This window comes from Dinoponera quadriceps, unplaced genomic scaffold (genome assembly GCF_001313825.1).
Source record: "Dinoponera quadriceps isolate SergipeBrazil2010 unplaced genomic scaffold, ASM131382v1 scaffold1692, whole genome shotgun sequence".
NCBI lineage: Eukaryota > Metazoa > Arthropoda > Insecta > Hymenoptera > Formicidae > Dinoponera > Dinoponera quadriceps.
Genome location: NW_014555923.1, coordinates 1 through 22,937, shown reverse-complemented (window position 1 = coordinate 22,937; position 22,937 = coordinate 1). Strand labels below are relative to the sequence as shown.

General features: G+C 45.2%; 2 protein-coding genes across 2 annotated transcripts in view; both read right to left on the bottom strand.

Moving 5' to 3' along the window:
- LOC106745865 (sodium/potassium-transporting ATPase subunit beta-2-like) overlaps positions 1 to 9,748 on the bottom strand; it is a 14,296-nt gene extending 4,548 nt beyond the window's left edge. The window contains exon 1 of the mRNA XM_014621841.1: positions 9,598 to 9,748. Within this exon, the coding sequence (XP_014477327.1) occupies positions 9,598 to 9,748 (151 nt within the window). The remainder of the gene's footprint in view (positions 1 to 9,597) is intronic.
- A 567-nt stretch (positions 9,749 to 10,315) lies between these two features.
- LOC106745879 (mediator of RNA polymerase II transcription subunit 12) lies at positions 10,316 to 22,131 on the bottom strand. The gene is made up of 13 exons (XM_014621866.1): positions 21,644 to 22,131; positions 20,934 to 21,578; positions 19,840 to 20,543; positions 18,979 to 19,759; positions 18,578 to 18,903; positions 17,922 to 18,453; positions 17,108 to 17,701; positions 15,054 to 16,765; positions 14,456 to 14,881; positions 13,850 to 14,324; positions 13,494 to 13,756; positions 11,851 to 12,012; positions 10,316 to 11,723 (listed from the first exon to the last, which is right to left on the bottom strand). The coding sequence occupies exons 2-13, from the start codon at positions 21,505 to 21,507 to the stop codon at positions 11,493 to 11,495; spliced, it is 6,780 nt and encodes a 2,259-aa protein (XP_014477352.1). The 5' UTR covers positions 21,508 to 21,578; positions 21,644 to 22,131; the 3' UTR covers positions 10,316 to 11,492.
- Positions 22,132 to 22,937: the final 806 nt, after the last annotated feature.

The window sequence follows — 22,937 nt, the reverse complement described above, 5'->3', positions numbered from 1 at the left end:
GGGTGGGGGGGGGTTCTCCGCGCTATTTATACTTCCGCCATTGACGCATCTCAGCGCCATTGCGTGATCCAAATATTCATCGTACGCGTACATATATACAGACACACACGTGTCGAAAAGTCACGCACGACGAGAGGCTGAGCCTCGTCATCCTTTCCCGCTCTGTTCCTTTTTTTCTTTTCCTCAATCGTCCCATGTACCTGCCGTCACGGCGACGTCACGGCCGGCAACCTACTTCGGATGCGCTTATGCAACGCACGTGGACGCGACAATTTTCATCGTTTCGTCGATCGAACGGAAAATATTTAAAGCATAGGGCACCGTGCCAACGCGCGCTCTAAATATAGATCCTTTTTCAGAAGCAGCGCGAGTCGCGATGGGCGGCCCGTCTGCCGCGGGCCGCGCTGTTATTAACTTTGAAAAAAAATTCAAGAGCCTCTCGAGGAACGTGGATACGTCGGACGCCGTCGACACGACGTTTGGACGTTTAACGATTATCTATCGAGCGCAACGTGCGCTTCGGACATTTTTATTCGACTTCCTCGTCCTTAATCGACGGCGATTACTCGAGGGGCGTGCTTGGAAATGTTGCTCCGAAGCAGGCGAGTATTTGAGTTATTTGCGCACCTTTATTTACGGGATTCTTGCCGATTTCAAATATGGTATTAAATAATTCCACAGAGAACGCGAAGAAAGGATACCGTCGTGCGAGCGAATGCATAGCATCTGCCATTGCATCGATGAAATCCATGCATGTCTCTTAAGCTTATCATACAAGTTATTCTCCTTATCATATCTGCACTGAGGTGCCGGCGTTAAGCATCTCGGCTTAGATTTCTCGAATCGTGCCTGATAACTTTTACAATTGCGAATAATAATCCTCGAGGCGTCCGCATTACGGGATTACGTCGGTGCAGTATTTACGGCGATAACGATGCACGCTATCAAAACGGTCAGCAAACTATATTAATTAAACAAAAATTTTATCATCCTGACACACATATCTCCCACTTTCATTCAGACACAGATATTGCCTTTCCCCTAAGTCGAAACACATAATATCTAACATGTGTAGGAAAACGTTTCCCACTTGTGAACTTTTACATCTTTAAGTTTTTTTGGACGCACTCGCGAAAATTGTTCATGTACACTAACGTCACAGACGCCTAAATATCGATGGACATTATGCAATATACGGAGCGATAAGTGGATATCTTCAAAATATGAAAAAAAATGAGAAGAATTTATTCAACAGAAATTTGTAGTTTGAAGACTCGGAAAAAATCCAGGTTTTTCTCCAATTTTTCGCGGATTTTTTTGGTTTCTTTACCAAAAGGGTAGAGAAATTTATTTAGAAAAGTTCACGTGTGTTCAGTTAAAACCTGCCACATTTACTTCTTTTTTTCGGCGAAGAAGATAATTGCGCGCACTTAATTGAGGTTAAATGATGTTAATATGTTATGTGTTAAGCGGTAATATATTACCTTCGAAGAATTACAAAGAATTATAACCGAATACATTGTGAACAGATATGTAATATATGAGGGAGAAATATATAATATAATATTATCAGTGCGAACAATTTTTTAAATAAATAATTAACTACTGGGTGACTCATATAAAGTATTATAGATTCATGTTTCAAAAGAAATGCATTATCCGAAAAAGTTTCGAACAAAAGTTGTAAAATTTTGTGGGAGTATAAAATATGATAATATTATTATACTACTAAACTACCTTTTTAAACATTATTTCAAGGTCAATTTTAATTTTTCTAAGGGAATCATATGGTTTTTTTTTATATAAATTAATTCCTCTGATTATTTTACGTATAAAAATACCGGAGTAAAATCGCCGAAAAGTAAATATTTTCCAAGATATCTTAAATTTTACCTTGACCTTTTGTTTCTTTCCAGCGATTAAAAAAGAACCTGTTTTTCAAATCGCACAGAAATAGCATCGACACCATTGATCATCGCCGCTTCGCTTCGAACACGCTTCTGTAAATTTCCCCTTCTCGCTCAGTTATTAAAACATTCCTATTCCTCGCGGATATTCAAGGTGATAAGAGTCATTGCCCCACCTTGTACAATACAAACCTCTCTTTCGAGAAACGGAGGGTAAATCGAATACAAGAGCAGCTTAGTCGACGGCAAGAGCCGTGGCCTTGATCTTTTTCCGAACGGGCTTTCTACGAGACGACGAATAGATCTTGAACGAGCGCGAGAGAAGTGAAGGTGAATCCTCCGTTTCATCACACACGACGGTGTGTGTACAGTCGCGATCGCAGACACCGGGTGCGTCGTATTCGGCTGGCTCCTCCGCCAGGCAGGCTGAAAATGAAAATCGCGACGCATTTCGGAACAATACTCCCCGAGGCCGCGAGATAACGGTTGGGAAGCTCCAAATAAATTTGCGTAATGCGCAACTACACCGTATGACCGGCGAGTTATCATCAAGCCGGTTGTTGATCCATCGCGCAGCAGCGCGCGTGCACTTCGGCCCGGTGATTCCATCGCGCGCGCGAGACAAGAGAACCAGGAAATCGCGCGCGGCAGACATCGGTGCGCCTCGACGAGTTTCCCTGATATCGGATTCCACGAGAGAGCAAACTGAGTAAATAACGCGTCATTCCGCCTGTCGTGTCTGAAATATATGCGCGTTCTCCTGAGAGAACGAGGACCTTCCGCGCGTCGGAGTGATCGATCGAAGGAAAGAATGATTTTTCTCGATTTTATCGAGAACTTTTGCGAGATATAGTTGGCGTGATTTGTGTGTACACGAGATAACCCCCGTTTATCTCGGTCTTCCGCTATCGACAGGCTGCCGTGGAAACGCACGATTGTCCCAGAAACGTTTTTCGTTAAACGAACGAATTTGAAGGGATCGTCCTGTCTTACCGAAGCATATTTGCTAGTATTATACTCGTTGCTGGCTGCACGAGATGAAAAATTATTTCGCACAATTAGAATACGTACGTTAATGTAAGCGGCAACGGTCGATTTTATTTGACAAACGGAAACAAGTTTTATGTATCGTTAACTTTTTTAGTGCGGCGCTAACAGATTTGCGGTAAAATAGGACGATTCTAGGATCTCTTTAAAGTGTCACAGGACCCTGACAGGAATAAAAATTAGATAAAATTTGAAGAGTTGTAAAAAGTTAAGGTTATATTTGTCGATTCACGAAGCGGATTTTGAAAGGAACAATATTTCCCAAAATAAGAGTTATAAACAATCAAATTAATCTATTCAATGAAAAACTCGAGCTTGTGAAATAAATAAATAATGGTTTTGAAATTTGCGGAAGGTGAACCGATAACTACAACATTAATGGAAAAAAAAAATACATTGATACTGATATAAGATCACTCACTCCTCTGCTGACGTCAGAATGCTTATTGTTGATGCATGATTTTTTTGTATAACAGAATTGAAATGGACACAGCGATGTTGTATTCGCCATAAAATTTTATTTTACTATTTTTTTTTATACCAAGATATTGCTAAATACACTTAATAGATATACATAACAAAAAGTGAATACTCCTGTTAATTTGTAGCTTTTTACAACCCCCGAAATTTTATCTAATTTTTACCTTTGTCAAAATCCTGTGACCCCTTAGGGGAAAAAATTGGGAAGCGGACTGATAAGGGAGGAGTACGGAAGAAGGAGAAGAAATCTGTCTTTAAACCACGTTTCGCGTAGCGCTAATTCTTTCCGGTTATTGAAATGCCGTGTGTAGTACGGCAGCCGGTGCATCGAAATTCAAGCGCTAAGCTATTTCAACAAGAAAAAACGTCATTCTTTTTCCCCACACAAGCTCCACTTTACTCTCATTGGTCGCAAAGGGGAATTTAGCGAAACCGAAGCCGCGTGAGAATTGATTTGATTAGCGTAAAAATTTACACGCGGAACAGTACACATTAACATGATAATACAACGCGGTTACCGGGAGACACGCTTGCAAATTGCTTTGTGCATACATACGACGTTCAACAAGCTGAATTTTAATTCGACAATACCGATAAAGTCGAATGTTTTTTGCGGTCATAATATGAAAAAAATAAATAAAAAAGAGAGAAATCTCTCTCTCTCTCTCTTTCTCTTTTGTATTTAATAGTTCCCTATCATAGATACTTAACGACTTCGCGAACGCTATAACTACAATACCGTGAAATTGAAGTGAGTGTTTCTCCGAGAGGAGATTCATTTCTCTCGGGACACCTGTTGGATATTGCTGTCGACCTCGTGCTGATCCACATTTCATATATATACAAGGTAAAAGGATCGGATAGCCAGAAACATGGAAAGTAATTGCTCGTGACATGCACTCGCAAGTGCTCGTGTCAAAATTCGTTCGCCTGACGAGTCCTTCCGGTGGCAAAATATTTCTGTGCGTAGAGATATATTCTAATCGCAAGTAACGGATAAAGTTAGATGACGTGTACATTTAGGAAGGACGCGATAAGTAATGATTCAAATACATTCAATAATATGTTTCAATAACATGATTCAATAACATGTTATCAATTGGTAACTTAAATAATACACAGAAAAATACGTACTGCATTTAAGAAAATGTTGCTTGCTTTAGGTATTTCATAAAATTATATATCTGCAAATATTTCATATAAGATTTATTCAAAACATATTCTGAATTTTAATAAGTGTAGTACTTTGGTCGACAATATTAAATTAAAACATATTTCGGTTAGGTAAATTTGCTTTTCAAATTAATCGAATATCCCTATTCTCGGTAAAGTTTGTAATATACTTAATAATAATAATAATAAAAGAGCAGGAGATAAGTATCTTCTCATAGAAGGTCCGTCCATGGTTTATAATATACTTGAAAGGAGAATAAATTCTTCCTTTGAGTGCGTGATGAAAAGTTTTTATAAGATTTATGATAAGCGTACTACTACTTCAAGACTATTATCAAGAAAATATTCTTTTCTAAAGATGCTTTTACTTAAAAAGAAGGAAAGTAAACTGAGTAATCGCTACCTTCCAACGGTAGAATGATACTTTTTTTCTGTATGAATGGACAATGGCTGCCAATCTCGTTGGTAAATATTTCGACATCTTTCTCGCGCGACAGGTGTTATTTTGCAAAACTATGATAAATATTTCGCGTCTTTCTCTCTCTCTCGTCGGAAAAAAAAAAATGCGGGCTGTAATTCCCATCACGCCAAATCACGCGTCGCCATACACACCTGCCTCTCGGTATTTGCGTGTTGGAAAAAGGTGCACGATAAAGCGAATACCGATACTAGTATTACTGATAATGCAGTCGTGGTTATTACGTATTCAGTCGAACGTAAGAAAGCACGTGTATTTCTCGTGAACGTCGCCACTCACGACTGGTTCCTGTGCAGGAGGAAAAGAATGCCATGCGCGCGACGACATGATGACGTCAGGTCAGTGAAAAAGAGATAACAAGGATAGTCTCAGTAATATACGCTTGAATTACTCCAGGAGGGAAATCTTATCGGTCCTTGGGAAACGAGATTTCCCTGCTGGTTGATAATGACATTTGCGTACAACATTGCGCAAAACATTTTACTCTTACTCCGCAAACGGAATGTTCGCGAGTGATCCACGTGTCACTCTAAGATTATGGAAACAATTCAAGTGTAATCTGATATCACTTCAAATCGAGGGTTATCGACTCGTTGATTCTCTATGCGAATATTGAAAATCCACGAGTGGTATTTTAAGTTGCTAAGTATTTTAATTGGCCTACAGAGTTTCTTAATGGCGACATAAGAGGCCCCTTCATAAGTTTATTATTTATTGAAAAAAGAAATTTTCCTATAACTTTATTTAACTATCTAAGTAATAAATGTTAACAAATTTTGAGCAAGATTAAAATAAATATGTAGATAATATTACAAAGACGGAGATATTATTTATTTTTTTATTTTTCTTAATGCTTTATTTATACGTCAGATGAAGCTAATAAAAATGCGCACATAATAAAAAGTGTTATATAAATATTCAATTATGTACATATATCCACGTTATTATACAGAAAAAATATTGTAATGAGAATTACTACATAAATTCGTAATACTGGAATATACCAGAATTATTATCGTAATTATTGTGTGTTGTAACCTCTTGTGACGTATAAACATCATTATCATGTATCATACGTAACTAAAGATTACACATTAAGATTACACTAGAGAGAACACATAATAATTTAGATAATAATTCCAGCGTTACAAAATTTTGTAGTGATTTTTACAACAATATTTTTCATATATGAATTGTAAATTTCCTATGGCTGTATTTTCGAAATCAAATGATTGAAAATTCTGAAATTTTTGTACGTGTAATGTATGTTGGTCCTCGATATCACAGTAGTTTTTTTATTAAGATCCTAAATGTTTAGAAAAAATTAAGGATAAAAGATAAAAATAGAACATAAATACCTCAAGGAACATGTAATAAAAAGTATCATCCTTAATATCTCAGTTTTCGAATCAGCTTCCGAGTCAGTCGTTTTTTTAACTTTACAAACGCGTAGATAGTATTTTCACCAATGTACAGCTGAAATTTGAAAGAATTTCCATGGAAGTTTGACAAATCACCTACTCTAGGGACAGGTTCTTCTTACGAGATCATTACATATCGCGACTTCTTAATATTCACGATAAGACGAAAGTTCTGTTGAAGTCGAACGGTAAGTAAAACTTCAGGGTGACATTAAAAAGAGAAGAATTATCAGTAAAGTGCGGAATCGCCTGAATAAGTTCCTAAGCGTATATTTCGCAAATTGCATTTCATGTACGTTCTACGAAATCCACTGACGCATGAATAATCGTCGAATAAAAGCCGTTCGAGAAGAATACAAGCAGAACAGATAACATTAATGTCGGAAATCGAAGAGAACGACAGGCATTGGCTGTCAGGCGGAGAAGCTCGCGTATCGGACGGACCGATACTGCGCTTTAAAGAGACGAGGAGACCACGTGACAAAACGAATAACTTTCGAAGTGTGATTCGGAGTGTCTTCTTTGTTCCTCTCTCTTCTCCTGTGTCCGGAGCGCGCGATTGACATTCATGTCTTACGACCGGGAAGAAAAGTGGCGCGCCAGCTTGCTATGTATTACCATTACCGATACTTATTTCCGGTGCTCTCTCACGCCAGCCGTTGCCAAAACGCGAGGCTCAGGGTCGACCGCTTCTAAGCGACCGCCAAGAAGTCTACATAAGACGCGTCTACATATTCTCTATATGTATACGCGGACGCGCAGATGCTCGAGGAATAAAAGAAACGTCGTCGGAGATTGTTTGTTATAGGGGAATGATCTTCATCGACGAGATCGATCTTAATTGCATCGTAATCCACGAAGATCGTGTTGACTCTTTTTCTCCGTGCGGCGTGAATAAATACTCGACAGTTGACCTGACGAAACGTTATCGGTGACAGTTAACATTTAGTATTGAAATTAACCTGGCACTTGCAGCGTTCTCTCCCGCGAGAACAAACGCAAATGTGACATTTATTCGCACGTTGTATTTACAATAGCAACGCTTCCGCAACTGTCTGACAGCGGCTATATTTCACGGGTTTTCTCGGTCCAATGATTGATAAATAGTTACGTGAAATCCACCGCTCTTTACACGCCAACTCGAGTGTTAAGATGCTCATATCTCGATAACCATTGGGAAATCAGGTGTGTGCTCACGTGGCAATTTTTCGGTCGAAATGAATTCTAGAATTTGCCGAGAAAATATTTGCATCACCCGGTCAATTAACCGTTGAAATTAATCGCCGGACTGTCGATTGTTAATTTTTCATAAAAATGGGGGAGAGGGAGTGTTCGTTGTAAAGTTGTGCAATCGAACACGAACGCGAATTTATGTAATGTTTGCTATACGCACGGCAAGTTTAACTAACGCGTGATTCATTAATAGGCCTGTGTTTACCATACAAATCGGCGCGTTGAGAAACAACAATGATCACCCTCGCTGCACGAAGAGGAACCAAGAGGGGCCTGTATGAATATTTCATGGCTGTTTACTTCGGAATTGATTCTCCAAGGATGCCACTTAAAAGATACGAATCGCTTATCACAATTATGCAAGGGGTTTACTTTCATTAATGATTATCTCTGTTTGCGCGTTCGAAGCGTGCTTACGAATATTTTGTCGGTTCGGAACGACTCTCTCGTACGCGATTCGACTTCGACATTGCGAGATTCGTAAAGTTAAATTAATTATTCGGTCGCCTGCACTCGCTCACACCCTCGGGGACTGATCCGTAAATTTGAATTGCTCGTGATCACTGATAAACAAAAACTCTATCTTAATGGACGGGGTTTCGTTGAGGTTTGACTGAGCGACACGTCACATATCAATACATATATCAATACATAAAATGACAATAATACTGCGATTGAGGTCTCTCGATCATTGGTCTAACGTCTAGTTTTTTTACGATAACGATAACGTCGTGATATGATAATACGTTTACCACTCGGAATGTTTGTTGCCTCTCATTTCTTCCCTTCTTAAATTGCTTTCGGGTATTTAAGAGGAATCTTCGCAGCCTTATCGAAGGAAATTACAGAGAGCGGTAACATATCCGCGGTATTATTAATTCACAAATATTTAGCGTTTTGAAAACTTTTGCACGGATAATCTGATGCTTCGAAAAATTGCTTTAAGGAGCGATTTAAAAATTTCGCATCAAATTTAACGTATTTTATAATGCCCATAAGAGAAAAAGAAATCGAGAGAGAAGTAGCGAGAGTTGATGAAATCCTCGTCCTTTTTACGCGTTTCGCGTTAATTAATGTTCTTGAATAAGCAATCTCTAATTCTCGGAAATAAAGCCTGCAGATCTCTCAGTCCCAACATTGAATAATGCATCAGCACTCCACTTGATAAATTTAAATCTGAAAGGTCTAATCGATATGTTAATCGGAGCTCCATCGATATTAGACTAGCCGTCTAACTCGGTTGAAGAGAAAAAAAGAAACTGAAATACATGACGCACGCAATCTCGACGCTCCGCACACTGAGATAGATATCGATAGTAGTCTAAAGTTATTTATTTCTTCTAATTAGACATACTTACGCAAGAAGGTATCAGACGGAGTCTGTTAGTATTAACTGGAATCAGATACAATCATAATTCTATACGTGAGATCCATCCTTATCAAGATACATTCTTTTTTGTACCCGCGCAACGTCACAGGCCTGGGTAGCATTATTTTATATTTTAGAGTAACATAACACATATACACGCACACGTGTATCGGAATCATTTCCTCCGTGCTCCGAACGGTGCTCTGTTTACCTCGTGCCTATTTTAATATATCTATTTTAACGAGAGATTGTCGAAATATAGCCGATGCTAGTCTCAAAGTGAACGAACGCATGACGCGTCACCACTGACACCGATACAAAATATATATATATATATATATAGAAGCTACTTTTTCTTCTTTGCCTTTTCTCCCCGGTGGCTGGACCACCACGTCTGAGAAAGAAGAGCGGAATCTCTCAGCCGGTCGGCTGTTCTAGGATGTTCGCCGAGCGCGAAATATACACATATGTACATCCGAGAGGACTCACCCCATTTTTTCGGCGGATGGCCGCAGTACGTTCCCTCCTGAGAATTGTAGATACCGTCGCGTAGTACCTCCCAGCGCGTCCTGGTATCGGGTACTCGCATATAATCGAACTCATAGGTACCGTTCTGCACTTGCTTGCCGCGCACACTCATCACGGCGACTGATATCGCGGCTCTTTGGCTCGTTCGGCGGGTAGGTAGATAGGTAGGTAGGCAAGCAGGCAGGCAGGTCAGTCTTGTCAACCTTCACGCGGCGAGCAACTCGCGCGGACTGATACGCGTGGTAACGGGGAACGCGACGCGACCGCTCGCACCGAGCTCGCGCCTGAACTGGGAGAGCTGGCGGCTGCGGCAGCGCGATATATACGTGGGCAGCGAGCGAGCGAGTAAAAAACGCGGCCGCCTCGTGGAGAGCAAGTTAATTCGAACTTGAAAAGACGAGGCGCGCGAAGTCACGCGAGCGCTTTTCGATTGTATTCCAATGCGATGCATGCTACATTTATCTTACCTACGAACGCCGTTTAGTATGCGCGCGCGCGCGTTTATAAGCCCAGTGGAAGATCCAATCATCGTCAGATTCGGTTGAATTGTTTATTCAGAGTGCATTCGTTAAATACATTCACCTTGCGTTTTTCTATCGTACACTATCGATATACCAATGTACAGAGGCGTCTATGTAAAAAATCCTATATACAGGTGTGTAGCATTTAAATAGCCGGGTAACAGTAACAATAAATTTATTTTGCGATACAAATTGCAGTACACATGATCTTGTACTATATGCTGTTCATTACGCTAAATCCGTCAATGCTTTGGACTATGTGTGTATACGATAAAAATAATGTTATAATAATATTTATATAATAATAGTAATAATATAATAATACTTTACGGGAATCTAAACGTAAGAAGAAAGGGGGGGGGGAAATATGTTACAGTCTACGATTCCTTTATGAGGCTTCACTACGAGAAAGCATATCGAGTCAATAAAATATTAAAACGCGACTTTTGGCATCTAGGTAAAAGATCTCGATCGTACAAATCGCTACATATAATTAACCGAGTCTTTGAGAAAGCTAGGAAGTGGTGTAAATCAATAATTTCTAAGGCTTACTTTATCCTCATACCATTAAATAACGAATAAATTCATGCACTCTTTCTTTTTATTTCAGCATCATTCCAATTCAATTCCTTTACATTATATCTCCCAATTATATATCAGTTGATCAATTGCAAGATTAAAAAAAAAAAAAACATCTTGTATAAAATCGAATCTCGTGGAGTTGCCGGACAGTCCGCTTTCATTTGCGAGCCTGGGAAATCGTTAAGAGCGATTTTACGGTATTTAAGCGCGTTTCGCTCGTCGCTATTAACACCAGGCTAAAAATAACGTTACTTATCCAGGGTATAAATATGACGTCGCATCTAACGTGGACCTTATCAATTATAGGTTTACTCCACTCTCTCGCTTCGAACGCCTCGACGGAAGGCCGTTCGTGTGGTCGAAATGCCGCGGCAATCGCAATTATCAAAAACGTTTCGCTAAAAGAAGTCTCGGAGTATAAAGGTACGGCTTGAGTCTCTTCGCGAGCGGTTCGAAGAATGCCGTGGTTCCTTTGCGTCCGTTGTTATCGGGAAGAGACGCGCGGTTTCGCCGTAGTACGGTAAAATATTGACTGGTAAAAAATTGCAGTAAGTTCGATGGGGCCGTGAAACCTGAGACGCATCTCTCTCTCTCTCTCTCTCTCTTTTGCTCTGTCAAGGTCACAGGCACTGGGTCTCACTCACTCGCGCGGGTCGCAACCCAGAAAGTTGGAATTCACCGGATCTCCCTCCTCGTCCCTGTGTACGTTGCTTCACATCGAGCGAGTGCAGTTTTCCCTTCGCAAATTAATCCTTAATAGGGCGGCGGTTGGTGCTGGTAGGAATGTTGCGGCGGTTGACTCAGGTGCCTCTGCAGATGCGTGACGAGTTGAGGGGTCGGTTGCTGGCCGCCGGCACCGGCCTGCTGTTGCTGCTGTTGCTGTTGAGCCGCCTGTTGCTGCTGCTGCTGTTGCGCCGCCTGTTGCTGCTGCTGCTGCATCGCCAGCATCTGCTGCCTGATGCGTTGCTGATTGATCGCTTGCTGCTGCTCAAAGGGATCATCGTGCGGATGGGTGATTGGTCAATGCCGATATTTCACAGATGTGAAGTTGCAGAAAACAAACGTGTTACGCGACGAGACTGTCACTTTTCGAAAGAAAAAGAAAACGTACCTGCTGGAACTGCTGATTCTGCTGCAAGCTAACGTTGGTCGTACCTACCCCGGCAACTCCTACCGCGCCTGGTTTCCCGGCGGATTGCCGGTAAGGAGGAGCCGGTTGATTCTGAACACCTCCGCCCATTGGTCCCATCGCGTTCATCGTTACGTTCGGCGCCTGAAAGAATCGCGAGGCATCTTCGTCAGTGCCCTCATCAATTCTTATAGAGCATATCTGACTAATCTGAGCGTATCTGGCGATTGGTTCTTGATGACACTGTTAGAAAGGTAATGGTTAACAGCAGTGCGAAGAAGCACGACAGATCCGGGCTAAAGTGCGCGGCCGGCAAATTCCAGACTAAAATCCATATGCCAGTGGCGAAAACCGGTATTTTCCGGAAAAGAAAAAACTTGGTAAAAACTGATCTTTTTTATTAAAAGCGGTAAAAAAAATGTAATAAGGTGAAAATAAACGTGAACGCGAACCAAAGCTATATCGGTAAAAATCTGCGTGAGTATGTTACTATTGTTTTTCTCATTAAAAATTCATTAAAAACTAATAAAATGACACTCATATCCCTGAAGCATTTGCTTTAAAAATGTATTTCACATGTCGATTTGAATTAAAAAAAAGACTATTATTATATTTATTATTATATTGGCTTCGTTTTTCCTAAAATTATAGCAATTAATATGATTTACTAATTAAAGCGAAAATATCTTTTTCCATAGAGTTACGTAAATATACTTTAGTGTTATATATTAATCCTTTTTATAGTTCTTGTTCGTTTATTCTATTGTATAAAGTCTGGTAAAGTCCAGTTAAAACCAGAATTTACCAATTCTTTCCACCTACTGCAATGTTTCAATTAACTCTGGCTAAATGATTATAAACGTGATTCACGATGCACAGCTTTGGCATTATAGCAGGAGAATATCAGTCAAACTTACATCATGCGTAACAAATTCATAACCACTTAATCCTTTTTTCCGTTTTCATTTTCAGTATACTACTTTCAGCTGGGACCGTCCGTATTAGGCATACATTTGTAAACATATATCCTATTAAAAAAATCAGGTGGGAATCTATATAGGAAATCTATGTGAAGTCCCATGGTCGTTCCTGGAGATTTGGGCCAAAAATTCAAATCCTACATAAAACAATCCCTGTGGATTCCTACATGAATTCACATGAGTTTCCTTGTATTTCCACCTGGAAATTTTCAACAGGGTATGTACCCTTCGATAGACACGCACGAATGTAAGTTACTAGAGAAATGATCGTGACGTCGGATCTTTCCGTATTTTTCGCATTTTTACGTACTGATTACAGATCTTTAAGGTTATTTAACCATTCTATCTTTAAAAAGATGCCTAAATCAAGGAATTTTTCCGTTGTTATTAATCAGGAACGACCCAAGCAATTGGAATCCTTTTCAGAAAAGTATTTAACACGTTGACTGCCAACTACGAGAGATATCTCGTAGGTTGTTTACTTGCCCAGGACGCCAACTACGAGTTATCTCGTCGCTTCATTACTTGATTAAATCAAATTGGCTTCTTAGACCAGAATCGTGAAAAGTTCCGTGGCAGTCAACGTGTTAAGAAAGCATGGGAGGTGAAAGTGTCGATTCCCAGCTTAGTCATTCGATATCGCACCTGCAAGTACGGCGGCCTCGCAGCACCTGGTTGCATTCTCTGCTGCGGCATGTACTCTTGGCCCCGTTGCGGGCCCATCATTTGCTGCGGATTGGGGAACATCATGTTCTGCTGCTGATTCAGCATGCCCTGTTGCTGCTGCTGCTGCTGCTGCAACAGCTGCTGCTGCTGCTGCGCCTGTTGCGGCGTCTGCTGTTGCTGCTGCTGCTGCTGCTGCTGTATCATTTGCTGTCCGCCGTATCCCGCGTAGTTTTGATTCATGCCTGCGCACAAAAAGCGAATAAATCCTCGAGTACGCTCGATCGAACGTTCAGGAAGGCAGCGCCGCGCTGAGATCGCTTCCGCCGACATTGCACCTTGTTGAATCCCGGTGTATATTCCCTGCTGCTGCTGCTGTTGCTGCTGCTGCTGCTGGGCCGCGAACATGCCCTGCTGAGGATTCATCCCGGGCGCCCCGTGCTGCGCCCGCAGCTGCTGCCTGATGAACTGCTGCCTCTGCATACCTTGGAAGGCGCCCGGCCCGGTCACCGGCGCGGCGTTCGGCTGTTGCTGCGAGCCCATGAACTGCGTGGACGGCAATCGCAGTCGCAGCATGTTGGACAGAGCCTGCTTGGACTGGTTCATGCCCGGCCTCTCGTAACGCGGCCCGCTGACCTGCGTGGGTTGCAGCTGCTGACCGTAGCCGTACTGCTGCGCCGGCGTGTGCGCCTGCTGATTGGCGTACCACTGCTGCTGGGGCTGCGGCGGCTGTCCGGTGAACATGCCGGGCTGTTGCGCGACGGGGGCTTGCTGATTGCCGAATGCCATTTGCTGCAGCTGAGACGGCGGTTGCTGCGGGGAAGGTAATAATTATAAGCTCTGCTCGTTGAGCAGGGCGACCTCCCAGTCGATTAATCTCTTCGCTTCGAACGAAGGGTTGAATTCTAATAATAGGTCAGAATGCAAATTACTTCAACACTCACCTGCATCTGCTGCGATATAGGCGTCGTGGGGGTGGCGGCTTTGGTGCGTCTGTTGTGCCGCTTGTTCTTCATGGCCTTCCCCTTGCCGTTGGTGCCAGCGTTGCCCACCCCGGCGTTACCAGCGCTACCACCGACTCGCCCCGGCGAGTCGATACTCATCGGCGTGTCCGCCTTGCCAGGCTCAGACTCCTTCTTGTCCGGCTCCAGGTCCTCCGGCGGTAACGGCGGCGGGTCCAGATAATGACTGGCCGGACGTATCTGACTGTGAGTGTGGTAACGCAGCAGCTTGTGCGCGTTCTGATACGTCAGCGGTTTGCGTTCCAATCTGATCGCCCTGAACCAGGCCCAGGAGAGCGGCGCCGGATTCTTGTGGCCTTCCAGCAGCTCCCACGCTGACACCCTCTGCGAGTCGCTCACTTGCAGGCCCTAATGTCGAGTTAAATTAATGTCAACACACACGTCGGCCCTTTGCGCTCTAAAGTTGTGACGTAATTTCCAGACGCATTGAAAACGTTGGAAGAGACAATAAAAAGGAATTTTTCGAGTATAACAAGCGTCATCAGGATTTTTGGCAGGAAAGCGCTTTCGCGGGACGCACCTGTTTCTTATCGATGCTGTCGAACCCGGCGATCTTGTTGCCTTTGGTATCGGTCAGACAGCCGACCGGCTCGCACGTGATGACCTCCATGGTCAACTTCGGCAGCGGCAGGAGTTGCCGGACGAAGCGGATGCTCGGGGAATTCCGGTCGCCCAGCTCCTTCTTCAGCTTCTTCATCAGATTCTGATAGTGCTTCTTATTCTCGTCCTTCTCGGACTGCGAGTCCGACACCAGCGTCGAGTGGATCAGAGTCGCCAGCATGTCTATCACGGTCGTGAAGAGCTCGGCGTTGTTGTTCAGGTCTATGACGCCGTAGCTGACCAGCTGGACCAAGAGGATCGCCCAGTCGGTCGTTGCGGTCGTGTTCCTCTGTATGGTGTCGAAGACGCCGCCGACCAGGCTGAATCTCAGCTGCAGCGCGTCCTGCAGCACCTCCCGCGTCTTGGGATCCTCCGAGCCGATGTGCTTCTCCTCCTTGCTGGTGTTGAGGAACTGCGAGAGCTGCGAGTGCAGCGACGTCAGCAAGCCCTCCCTCTGATCGTCCTGGCCCTTGAGGCACGTCAGCACTAACGACAGGAACGGCTGATGGTTGAACAGCGAGGGGGACTTCGATCTGCCCCTCTCGCGTCCCGCCGTCTTGGACCAGTTGCCCGACTCCAGCACCTGCCCGGCCACCTTGAGGACTCTGCCTTGCACCGCGCTCGGCAATTTCGAGACCAACGGCGCCACCAGCCATATGGAACCGGACTTCTTGTCGGCGGGCTTGCTGCTCAAGGTGTTGTTCAACTGAAATACGTCGATCGCCGCCTTCGCGACCGTGTCCAGCCACTGGGAGAGCTCGCTGGAGCCCGGCGTGAACTGCTTGTACATGAGCTGCAGGTCCAGCCAGGACATCCTCAAGCTCCACTGCTCCAGGTTCTCCAGGATGTTGGTGATGTGGGTCTTCTGGTCGATGAACGCCTCGGTCGCGGTCTCGGGGTAACAGATCATGTGCAGCAACCTCTGGGCCTGCCGCGGCGTCAGCATAGTGTCCAGCAGCATGTCCTGGTGGCAGAGCTCTTCGGGGTTCTGCAGACACCGCTCCAGCACCCACTCTTGACTGCAGATCTGCCGCAGCACGTGATGAGCGAAGTCGGAGAATCCCTTGACGTTCTCCGTGGTCATGCCGGCGCTGCTGCTGGACGACGACATGGCCAGGTCGAGGCCGAGATCGTCGCTGCCGCCTAAGATATCGCTGGTCCCCAGGATGTGGCTGATGGAGAGCTCGCCGGGTCCGCTGCTGCTCACACCGACCCCGACGCTGGCGGGGCCGGCGCCTTTGCTGGAATGACTGAGAGGTACGTCGGCCTTCTTCGCCGGCTGCTTACCAGCCGTAGCGTCCCCGACGACCAGGATTGCTTTCAGCACCGCCAGGACCGGGCCTACCCTTATGTTATTGTGCGCCGCCGCCAACAGGTGCCTGTCGCAGCTCAATTTGATGCTGTAACCCCGTAAGTTTCCGCTCGGCAGCGGATGGGGGCTCGTGCTAACGGAATACAGAGCCGGCTGCGGGCACTCGACGGTCTTGAAGAGCCTCAACAGTAGATGACAGGTCAGACGTGCGCCCGCTTCCGCCTCCGTGTCGACGTCCCCGCGACCGTCGTTGCAGGTTTTCACCAAGGACGGCAGCGCTATGTGCACGACGAAGTCCTCCAGCGAGAAGCAATGCCTCGCTGCGAACGTAACGAGCTATTGAATTACTCGAGTCATTTCTTTCAATTATTTCACTCACCCTTGACTTGACGAATCTAACGTTCAGACGTAGGTTCATCTCAGTGAGAATTGCCGAACGTTAGATTCGTCGGCTTTTATTCGCCTCTTCCTATTCTACTTATTATTAATAAAATTGACTTCTCAACCAAGTCGCTTTTAGAATGATAAAAGAGAATACAGGCTTGCACAGTGATCACCACGAAAAAGTTGCTCCATTCCGATTTCTTTCAATTTGTCGATAACCTTTTGAATCACCCTTTGTACGCCCTTCTCTTTTATCTGAAACCACAGAGACATCTTACCGATTAGAATTGACGTGAATACAGCCAGAGAATTGTGTATACTCAAGTCCTGCACGTCGACTTGATTCAACACGTCAATGTAGAAAGTGGGACTGTTGGAGGAGCAGCAAAGCGCCATCAGCACACCCAGCCACTCGGCGTTCAACGCATTGCAGCAAGCGGTGAGCTCGGCGCAAGTAATCGCGATGTCGTTCAACTTGTCGTTGTCCGTCTCGCTGCAGACCGCGACGATCGCGTTGCAAACGAAACTGTAACGATTCGCCGGGGTCTCGTTCAGCTGCCTCGCCCATTGCGGCTCGATTTTGCCGCCCCTTCGCGGACTGGTGAAGACGTCCACCATGAACTGCGAGTTGTAAACGTGGCTGGAAGGGGTCGGCTGCAACGCGCTGTACAGAGCGGTCCGGATCTTCGGATAAGCGTTGCTGAACGCCTCCACTCCGTGCGGCTTCGTCTTCAGAAGGGAACACGACGAGTACAGATCGTACAGGTGCGCCAGCACGCATCGCTCCGCGGAGCTGCAGTCGCTCGGATTTGAGACGTGCTTCACCACCTTGCACAGTAAATCGAACACCGCTGTGGTCTGCTCGGGCGACACTGAAACGCATTCAAGACCGATATTTACAGATATTCTATAATCGGGCAAGTCAATTTTTCCTCTCGTTGAAAGTTAACGGTCTGTAATCAACCCGGTTGAGTCAAAAGTTACCTGACCGAGAACTCAATTGTATATCGCTCACACATGATTTACGTGCAAGATTAATAATTAAATCAATATAATAATAAAGAAATTCAATGAAATGAATAATGCACTCACGCAGTAAACAGCAATGGTATCTCCTCAACACGCCGACGACGTACAAACTCAAACTTGTCGTGTAACTGCGTATTAATTGACTATTTCTAGCTGTTAACTGCGCTTCTACTTCCGGCAGTTCCTTCAGTATCTGTATACAAACGTCGATTAGGCCGTATATGTTCAACGCCAGCTCCATCAGGTCGAACAGGAAGGCCACGTGTTCTTGCACCGGCAGGTAAGACGAACCGGCCAACGCGAATGTGTTCAGCATCTCGATCACCTGTGTCGCGCACTGCCACGTCACCACGTGTTGGTCGAAGTAGCTCAGATTTTGGAATTTCATCGTGATAGCTTCGAAGTTGAATTCACTTCGGGAATGCTTCTTCACCTTGCCGCCCTCCGCGACGTCGATGCTGAATTTCTTGCCGAACAGCTTGCACACCTCCTTCGTCATCTTCTTCACGATGTGTCTGGCCTCGTCTCTGACGCGGCCCACGCCGTACAGTAATACATGCCGCTGATTGCACTCGTGCTGACTATACGTCTCGTCCTAGAAATATGTAATCAATCAGCGTTATATGCATGCGATTTATATCCAATCTATTTCGACACGCTGAGATCGCTTGGACAAATAAAAACAAAGAGAGAGAGAGAGAGAGAGAGAGAGAAATTACTTGTGGTAATGGGAAGTGAGTGGTATACAGTAAATGTCTGCTATGACTCGACGGCATTTTCGAATCGAGGCTCTCGTGACCACCGTGACCAGTCAACGCGTCCTCCTTGGGGCTGTCCGGTGCATCCATACTGTTCTGTTGGTCCTCTTTGATGTGTTGCAACAACTTGTCTAAATCGTCGTCGATCTTACTGTCATCGTAGTCCATGGCACGCCCGTGATCCGGCACTTCCAATTTAGTCGGTTTCAGATCTATACCGGGGAACAGACTGTCTTCGTCGATCGGCTCCCTGTTACTGGGCGTCCCAGGTTTGCTAGCTACCGGCCCTGGCGGCACAATTAGACACCCGTAGAATACTTGAAACGACGTGCGAAACGCGAGTCCGAATCGTCTCTACCTACCTTGTATAAGGTCGCCTCTTGAGATGAGAGTGCACATGTACGCGTCGTGCGAGAACACGTCGTGCCTTATCAACTCGGAAAACAGATGGACTAAATTCGTGAACTGAGCCTTGGGCTGAGCGGAGGTGCTGTCCAGTACCGGCGCGTCCACGTCCAAGAATTTCATGAGCAACGGTTGGAAGATCGGTAGCACCGGCGGACTCCCGTTGCTGCACACACTGTCCTTGTCGTCGTTATCGTTCGTCTCACCGGTGGCCTCGCTCTGCCTCTTCTCGAGAAGCTTGGCGACCGCCATCGCTCTGTGCTCGCCCCAACGTTCGGCGCTCACAGCCCACTCGCACAGGATCTCCACCACCGCCGAGTCCTGCTGCGGGTTGTATTCCGCCTTCGCGTCGCGCTCGTTCGAGCTGTCCTTCGCCGGTGGTGCGAAGATCTTCGCGTACAACGTGTCCAGCGAATTAGCGGCGTCCATTTTGTCGAAGCTGTGTCGGTCCAGGGCGTCCAGTGCGGCTAACACCTTCGTCGTCGTCATCCCGGCGCTGCTCTGCTGCCACTTGTCGCACGACCATCTACCCTCCGCCGCCTGCGACCGGCCTCTTATATTCTCCTGCGCGATCCTGAGCTGCTTCATTGTCGGATTACCGGAGCTCGCGGGCGGGCAGGGCAACGCTGCAGGCGGACACGGTAGATAATCCAAGGGCGACCCGTTCAAAACCGACGGCGCCTTCCCCTCGCCGACGCAGTTCCACACCAATGCCGTGGGACATTCCAGTGTGATTACCTGAAGATCATTCATGCTTTGTATTTTCGACTCACTTTTATCGAGAAGAATCGGTATCAGTAAATGTGTAATGTATTCACCTGTATTATGGTCGACAAACTGTAGATCACGTCTCTGTGATGGGCGCAAGTCAAATAATCATTGAAAGCAACGGTCAGAGGATTCGGCGGTCCTTGAACGGCCGTCTCCTTACCGCCGTTAACCTCGTTCTTCGTGATGGACGGACTCTGTGGGTTGCTGTCGACATTGCTACACATATGCGCCAATTTACGACAGCACAAATACGCCAAACGCCTGCCCAACAGTTCAGACTGTATGAACTCCTCGAGATATTGCAGAGCCAGCGGTAACAGGAGTTTCAGTATACCGTCCTCCGAAGGGGAGGACCTAATCTTATCTAGCAATTCTAAGATCCACTGTAGCAACTCCTGCCGGTCGAGCAAGCCCTCCTCGAACATGTACTTGGCCAATTGCACGCAGTAATGCCACTGCTTAAGCGCCAGTTTGTGTTCCTCGTTCATTGCGCTGCCTGTCACAGGCTGACCGCTTGAAGTCGGCGTCGCTGGTTGATTATTGGCGGAGCCGTTACTATTGCTTGCGTTACTGACATTGCTATTGGTGTTGTTGTTGCTATTATTCGTCCCAGTAGTCCCATTGCTACTGCAGGAGTTGTTTGGTGTACTATTATTGTTGTTAGCGCTAGCTACATGATTGCCCATATGATAGTACTCCTGCACCTTTGACAGTTGATCCTTCAAAAATTTGATGAGTGTACCCGTCCATTCTAGATAAGGGGGCAGAAACAGTAGTATTCCGTGAAATCAAACAATAATTCAATGAAGGTGCAAACACGCGCTGTTCTTTTCTGAATTAATGTCGCACTTATCCCTTTCTCTTCGGTGCTAAGTTATATATCTGTTTTATTTTCCCTCTCTCTGTTCAGAAATCCTACTCAATGGACAGAGTGGCATTAAATTAACCAATCATGATAAAGAAACCGGATTAATCAATTAAACGCTACTCTGTCGAGTAGAATTTCTGAATATAGCCTCCAAAAGCAAAAAGCTAAAAACCGACTCACTGCATTTTCCTAACTAAATTAGAAAGATGAAATCTAAAAGAGAAATATCGAATTGCCTATACTCTTGCAACTCCATCGTTGCAACGTAATCACCTGTAGTCGGATCGGGCAGCTGCCGCTTCTTTATCTTAGCTTCTGACACTGCGACGGTGTAAGCTGAGCTGAGCTTGATAAACCAAGCAGCCCTGAGCATCGGCACTTGATATTCGCAGAGCATCATAAATATTTCCTCCTTCTTATTGAAATTCGGCGCTTTCTTCGCCAGAGCTACCAGCGGTTTGCAGCCGGAGAGATCCTTGAACCAAGCCTCGATACCATTCTTCGTCCTAGCTGTCACCGGCCAGAAGTTGTCCTTGGGATTGATCTGCTGTCTCTTCCTCCCTGTGTCGGGCATCGTCGCCAGCTCCTCCTTCTTGGCTAGAATCGCGTTGAAGTATGCACCGACCTTGGCAGCGGTGACGATGGAATCCCTGGCTGTGCCGAACTCGTGCGAGAGCTGGGGCATGGTCGGGAAGCCATGCTTCACGTTCGTCGACGTGAGCTCGTCTTCCTTCTGTTTCGGCTCCTGCGGGTAAACGTCCGGGGGGCCGAGCCGCGGCCTCTTCAGCGGCCTCTTCTCGTACAGTATTCCCATCATAGTACAACCCGAGCGTGGAGGATATATCATTAGACAACGCGCGACGCGTGCATCGCCGATGCGCCGAGAGGAGACTCGGCTATGAAATTAAGCCGCAACATCTATCAGCATCGCCGCGTGAATTAACACCTGTCTTTGCGATCACAACACACCGCTTCCTACGTACCGACGCCGTTAAGGTCACCGTGTCGGGATGCATCGTCGAAGCGTACTCATGATCGAACGGTCGGTCCGCCGCGGTGGGTTCTTGCTCTCTTACGACTTCTCGACTAGGAGGATCCCGAGATTTACATAATTGCGTCTACCATTCCCCTCTACGGCCTCATACCGCTGGAAAACACAATTGCTCAACGCACAGCTATAGCTCATCTCAACCTATTCAGCTGTCTTCGGTGTCAACGGCTCTGCTGTGCACTTTATATACCATCGAGAAACGGCGTTGCTATTCAAGGGGAGTCCTGGCGACGCTCTCGGTAAGTTTTAACCGAGAGATTATCGAGGGAGACGAAAAACCACGCTATCGAACCGTTCCTCCGGTTCGTTCGGACGTTCAGTCGATAACATGCGTTAATTTCACGATTTGCAATTAACCCGATGTCTCGTAAATGCATGTTTACGACGCGGGGAACATCGCGGCTCCCCTCGATATTTCCAGCCACGCTATTTGATAAATAGTGCCTCGGCTAACGCATGGTGCGATAACACTATATATGTAAGTGACGGTTCACAATAAGTATTTTAAGCCTTAAGAAATTGACCAATCATAGTCGAATATGAAGAGAATAATTAATTGTCATATATTTTCGGAAATGCACCAATCAAAACGCAGTATTTCACCCAACAAGCAATTGAGCACGAAAACAAGCATCGTGCACTGCTGGCTTAACACATTTACTCTTTGTTAGTTACGGATAGAGAGTATGTTTATATGAATAGTTTCCCGTACGAACAATTAACATGTTACTTTACTGTGTAAAGTCTCACTTTAATAGAATTTATTTTAATATATCAAACTGTTTTATAGTTTACGTACAATTTTATACAAGTCTGTTACGATCGTTTTATTTCATCTGTGCAAATTATTTTTACAAAAAAATGCAATTTTTATTTTTACGGAAGCACAGTTGCTATTTTCGATACACTTACAGCATATAATAGCGCGTAGAGGGGGCACTAACGAGCGATCGTGTCCATGTGTGCTCGGCGCTTCGGGCGGCAGACACACAATCTGCTGTCTTTCTCTAGCTATACGAGTATCCTCTCCACGTACTGCTGCATGCCGTAAATTCGAAAATAGCAACTGACCGGGAGTAATATTTCATGCATATACACATACAATATGTTCATAACAGTATGTAAAGAGAAAAGAATGATGCCCGAATATTGAACGAAATATACATCCGTATGGTACCCTTAGAGCATATACTACTGGAGGGAGCGTGCCTTATGCTGCCCGTGTT

Coding starts and splice junctions, on each gene's coding strand:
- LOC106745879 (XM_014621866.1), bottom strand. CDS start 21,507: ATGATATATCCTCCACGCTCGGGTTGTACTATGATGGGAATACTGTAC. Junction 16,766..17,107: donor ATTCACGTCAATTCTAATCG/GTAAGATGTCTC, acceptor TTACGTTCGCAG/CGAGGCATTGCTTCTCGCTG. Junction 12,013..13,493: donor CGAGGCCGCCGTACTTGCAG/GTGCGATATCGA, acceptor CGATTCTTTCAG/GCGCCGAACGTAACGATGAA.